The 5,971-nt window shown below is 44.9% G+C and overlaps 1 protein-coding gene across 1 annotated transcript in view; it reads left to right on the forward strand.

Moving 5' to 3' along the window:
* The window catches only part of LOC104530599 (DNA-binding protein RFX2), a gene marked incomplete at its 3' end in the record, with an annotated part of 27,069 nt that overhangs the window by 4,758 nt on the left and 16,340 nt on the right, over positions 1-5,971 (forward strand). The window contains 1 exon segment of the mRNA XM_010175245.1: positions 1,417-1,681. Coding sequence (XP_010173547.1) covers positions 1,417-1,681 — 265 coding nt within the window.

Below are 5,971 nucleotides of genomic sequence, written 5' to 3' on the forward strand. Positions count from 1 at the left end.
CAACCTGGTCTAGTGGAAGGTGTCCCTGCTGATGGCAGGGGGGTTGGGACTGGAGATGCTCTGAGGTCCCTTCTAACCCAAACCAGTCTGGGATTCTGTGATTCTGTAACTGCTGGACGAAGAAGGATGTTGTTCTGGTTTCACTGGGATAGAAACACACAACGAATTTTCTGTTCAGGAAAGCTGTATTTTTGAGAAGACTGCAGCAGCCGACTCGGTGGGAACAAAGTTGATAAGACACTTTGTTTTAGTCTGCTGGACGAAGAAGGATGTTGTTCTGGTTTCACTGGGATAGAAACACACAACGAATTTTCTGTTCAGGAAAGCTGTATTTTTGAGAAGACTGCAGCAGCCGACTCGGTGGGAACAAAGTTGATAAGACACTTTGTTTTAGTTTGTGGCCAGCCATGGTATGTGGGTTTCCATAGTGATCAAGGTCTTTTAGCAGTTAGTTTTAGCAGAGTTAGCTAAGTGCTAAAGCAAGGAGGAGCGAAAGCCAGGGCAGCTGACCCGAGCTGGCCAACAGCAGGGTTCCATACCATCAACGTCACCCTCACTATAAACTGGAAAGTTTGCTGGGGACGTCCCTTCTTCCTCAATGGTCACCATCCCTGGAGGGTCTCACCCATCATTCTGCTCCCAAGGCCAACTCTCCCTCCTCCTCCGACCATCGTGCTTTCACCGGAGCTGTGGTGCTCGCGGCGTTTGGCGTCCAGCATTCACTGCTGGGAGCATGCACTATACGGGCCGAGTATACCTTTGTGTATTTTATATTAGTATTAGTATTAATATTAGTTTTTATTATGATTTCATTAGATAATGCCATTTCATTATTCATTTCATTCTCATTTCAAAATTTCAACCCACGGGTCTCCTTTCCTTTTTCCAGTTCCTCTTCTCAGGTGGGGAGGAGGGATCATTGGGTGATAGAACAGCTGACTAAAACCAGGACAGGGGTTTTAGAAGGTTTCCTTTTCTCCTGTCTGCTGTCCCCCCTGTTTTGGGGCTGATGACCCCACTGCCCTCCGGGATGTTCTCAGCCCTCTGCACCGTGGTACCTCCAATGGCTGCAGAGCGACTCCTGGGCTCTCTGCTCTCGCTGTGGCTGTGGACCTTTGCTCCAGGGCTGTCATAGGGATGATGAACATTGTCAGGACTGACTTTTGCACTTCAGGCTTCAATTTCAACCTGATCTAGTGGAAGGTGTCCCTGCTGATGTCAGGGGGGTTGCAACTAGATGATCTTTAAGGTCCCTTCCAACCCAAACCATTCTGTGATTCTATGATTTCAATGGAGCAAATCAACAACGGGGGTCGAGTGTTTTTTGAAAGATGGTCCAGATTTTGGAAACTATTGTCCATGAGATTAAATCCGTGAGCTCCTCTCCACCTCCTGACCCTGTTATTCCTTTGACAGACGAGCTGCCTACTCCTACAACACCGAAGCTCAGATTTACGCCCCCAGCAGCGCAGCATCCTATTTCGAACCGCAGGGAGGTGGAGCTCAGGTGACTACAGCGGCATCCTCTCCTACAGCCATTCCCTCTCACAACATGGTGGGCATCACCATGGACATTGGGGGAAGTCCGATCCTCTCCGGCTCGGGAGCCTATCTCATTCATGGGGGGATGGAAAACACTAGACATTCTCTGTCACATACTTCACGCTCCTCTCCAGCAACGGTATGTAGCCCTGTAGATGTTGCAGCTCGGGGGCCAGGAATTATGCCAAGGGAACTGAAAAACCTTCAGAAAATAAAACTTCCTAAAATTATCACTGTGTATATGTCTGGATAACATGCCATGCAAATGCAAGGGAGAGAATAGACACTGGTGTACTACAGAGCTTTTTTTAACTGGAGTTTGGGATGTCTCCCTGCCAGTGAACAGAGACTTACCAAACTTTCTGAGTAGATCACTGAAATTATGCAGCATGGAGATAAGGGGGTTTGGGGTTTTTTTTTTTTTCCCCAAGCAAAATGTTTTGGCTTTTCAATTCAAAAGAATTGTCTGTATTTACTTTTTCTCAGAAGTATAACATCTGAACAAGGGGTTTGGCTTACTCAAAATTAAATAAAATATATATTTTTCATTATTAAAAGACCTGAAAAATCCCTTATTAACACAGTGGATAATTAGCACATAAAGTACATCAAGCTGATCCAAATGCACAGTGATCGAAAAGCCTTTGTGTATCTCCTACACCATTGTGTATTCTGTCCATGCCATATGTTACAGAAAATGTATTTCAAGGGTAATAACTGATCAAACCAAAATGTTTTAAAAGCTCTTAATTTTTTTTTTAATCATGTCCCTCCAACTGTCAAATTGAGGTGCTGGGTTGCTAGAAGCACAGCTGTACAGCTGTGTAGGACTCAGGGGGATACAGCTATTAACCCAAACCAGCCTTTCTGCAGCTAGAACCTACCAGGGCTTTCATCTGAGGATCTACCACCCCCTAGTAGCAGCTGTGGCTGGGAGTGGGTTGGAGCCCATTTTCTGGGCTGCTGCTGACCTTCCTTTCCAGACTGACTTGTCTGTGTGTTTATCCATTTGTACATAAACATAATTACAAATGTAGGTGTAATTCAGTATATGTGGCCAGATTTTAACATGTGAACAGCACCACCCAGGGAGAAAAACAGGAGCCATTTGCTGCTGAGTACTCTTGAAAATCTGGCGGGTGAGGTTGCACTTTCTTTTCCCACTGAGTTTTACAATACAGACTTCACATTTTTATTGTTTGAATCTTTGTGCCTTGAAAGGTTGCCTTTGATCCTGGAGTAAATGTGCTCTGCCTTAGGTAAAAGTAGGGAAAAAGACCTTAGCTGTGGGTGGAGAATGACAGATGCATCTGGATTAGCTGGGGTTCCTTTCTTGTGTCAGAATCTTCTGTGGGTGAATTTTAATTCTTCGTACTTAAAAAACGAGCATTGGACCATCCTCTTGATTTTTTTGCTCAAGCTTGTTATTTTGAAGGAAGTAGCTGCTGATCTTGTCACCTGCGTGGGACTGCATCTTGCAAAGCACAATGTTACTCTTGTTTGGTTTGTTGTTTTTTGGGTTTTTTTTTTTAATTTCCATGGTGATGGGCACAATGTAGAAAGCCTGAGTAGAATATGTATCAATAGAAATGTCCCATGAGCAGATTTAATTTGTAGCTAGTCTTAGTTTAGTATTAGGTTAATGATTGGACTTGATGATCTTATAGGTCTTTTCACAGCATCACAGAATCACAGAATGTTGGGGATTGGAAGGGACCTCAAAAGATCATCCAGTCCAACCCCCCTGCCAGAGCAGGAACCTAAATGAGATCACACAGGAAGGCGTCCAGGCGGGTTTTGAATGTCTCCAGAGAAGGAGACTCCAATCGAGGCAATTCTGTGATTCTGTAGCTATCACATGAGATAAAGCTGTTCAGGAAAAAAAGAATTTAGGAAGTGACCTTTATGAAAATGCATCTGAAATAAATTCCCTCTGTTATATGTAAGGAATGAACTTTCTGAAGGGTTTTTAACACCAAATGTCTTTGGCTTTTGTGGGGAGGCTGAAGAGGTGAAATAGTGCATGGAAGATGTGTCTGTGAATAGTTTCAGTTCTTTCAGCCCAGACCAGTGTTGGAGGGGGATAGAGCAGAACCATGAGAACTGCTTTGAATTTCACATAATACTGGGTGGACAGATAGTGGGAAGCTTAAGGAGAGCAATGACTAAATCAAATCAGTGGGTAGGGATGTTATTTTTCATTGCCATGTCTTGTTTAAACAGAGAAGAGGAAAGGCTGATGTTAAAGAGGCTGGAGAGGCTGTAGTCCTGGCAAAATGTATTTGGGGCAGGATTAAGAGCTTTGAGGAGAAAAAGAGAAGTACAGCTCATGCAGATGTAGCCAAGGAAGCCGTAGTGTCTGCATGTGGCCTTGGACGTGTTGTGCAAAGGGGATGGATGTCAAAGTGGCCAGCAATGTGAGGGCTTGGCAACTGAGATGCAGCTGCAGGGGGTAGCGAAGCAGGAGGGCTTGGAGAGCGTTGGATGCTTGAGGCAGAGATGACACTGAGACCTTGGAGGTGAAAGCAAGGAGAGCATCTTCAGAGGAGACTGGGAACGAGGTAGCACTTCCACATAGCAATGGTGTAAGAGCTGCCTCAGGAGGTTGAGGGATGTTTGGTAAAGATTGAATGTACACTAAACTAAAATCTTCAAATATTTAAAGATATGTCTTCCATATCTGCTGGAATAATGAAGTTCTGCTTCATTTTATGGGCTGTATCAACACGTGAAGTTGTCCCATTCAGTCTGTGCCAATAGAGCACCATTAATCTTCATTTAAATCAGGCTGCAGTAGGAGAGGAAATCCTTGAGACCTCCTATAAGTGGGTCCTCAGAGCTCCTCACCTTTGTGCAGGACTGTTTAAGAGCTTTTAGTCTTTCCCCTGTAATATTTTTTTCTGCAGATGTGAGGTGTCCATTTGCAGGGGACACTGACCAGAACGCCAAAAGGCCAAGCAGTGGTTCAGTGCTTGCATAAGAGGGGTTGCTCAACTGGCACCGTGCTGCTCCTTGAACAGAGGAAGGAAATGGTGTCTCCCTCTTAACACTGACTCATTTCCTGAAGGCTGCATCAGCAATCAGTCTTTGGTTCCTCATGGTACATCACGGTGTGCTAGAAGGCAGCTTTCTCAAGAACCACTGGCACATAGTCTTAGACTGACCCCCCTTTTTTTTTTAATTCAGTGAGAACTTCTTGAGAAGTGCCACAGTGATGGCACTTTTGGGTGGAAATCCAGGGACATGTGCTGGAGGTGCTTGGACAGTGTCCCATTCAGACATGGCTATGGCACACACCGTGTCTTTGGTTGTTGAATGTTACTTCAGAAGTCAGATCTGATTTGTTCTGGTCTCTCCACCTTTCTGACAGAGCTTGGTTTTGTAAATGGCTGGTTTTATCTCTGCCTTTATCTTCACCATACTATGAGTCAGTGCAAACTGGAGTGCAGGGAGCTAAGTAGTCTGTGAAGGAGGTCATCACAGATGTTTGTGCAGATGCATGTGCCTGCAGATGAGTGCACGATGCATGTTAAATGAGGCCAGATGCTAGAGATAATAGCTGCTGATGGCAAGTTTGGCTGACATGTGCTGCCTTGTGTCCTATCTGCACTAACCAGGCCACAGATAACAGGGCTTTGAGAACATCTACTGGAGAGAAACAGCAGGTTCTGCTCCTGACAGTCCCTTAATGAACTTTGGGTTTGTTGGGGTTTGGGTTTTTTTCATTTTTTGACTTTTTTTTTCCTTCCTCACTTGCAAAAAGCTTGTGCTCAGGAGCACTAGAGCTCTGGGTCCAGGAGCCATCTGATAAGTAGTTTGCCAGAGATTGCCAAGGAACAATTCCCAGTAGCAGAAAGGAGAAGACAAGAAGGTTCTAGGAGAAGATCTGGGCACAAGGCAGCAGCCGTAGCTGGGCTGAGCGTAGAACAGAAGCAAGACAGAGGGAAACAAGAGGGCTCTTCAGGGGCCAGAATGCTTCACTGTGACTCCTCTTGCAGAAGCTCTGAGATCAGTGGAGATGAGCACGAGTAGCATCAAGATGTGGCAGCCTGTCTTCGTGGGAAGAAGCTCAATTAATTGAAACCCTTCTTCTTCCTTCAGAATTCTTTCCAGTAGCAAAGAGCTCTTATCCATTCCAGCTAATGCATTCTGTGTGTCACCCCTCCTTCTGCCCCTGGTTTATTTAGTTGCCATTAGTTTTTTTAGTCAAAGTGTTAAGTTATAATAACCAAAGTCATTACTTCCAGTTTTTCTTGAAAGATCTGGGTAAAATGCAGTTTTTCTGCAGTAAATCTTTGTCCTGCTGCAGCGTATCTGTTTGGAGGTGTTATGGTCTAGGCACGAAGGGGAAAGGAGAAGGAAAACTGCTTCTCTTCTCTAAATGAGCAATGCATATAGTGGAAGATCAAAACCCCCTCTGGTCTCACTC

Source organism: Antrostomus carolinensis, unplaced genomic scaffold, assembly GCF_000700745.2.
Source record: "Antrostomus carolinensis isolate BGI_N321 unplaced genomic scaffold, ASM70074v2 scaffold2439, whole genome shotgun sequence".
Taxonomy (NCBI): domain Eukaryota; kingdom Metazoa; phylum Chordata; class Aves; order Caprimulgiformes; family Caprimulgidae; genus Antrostomus; species Antrostomus carolinensis.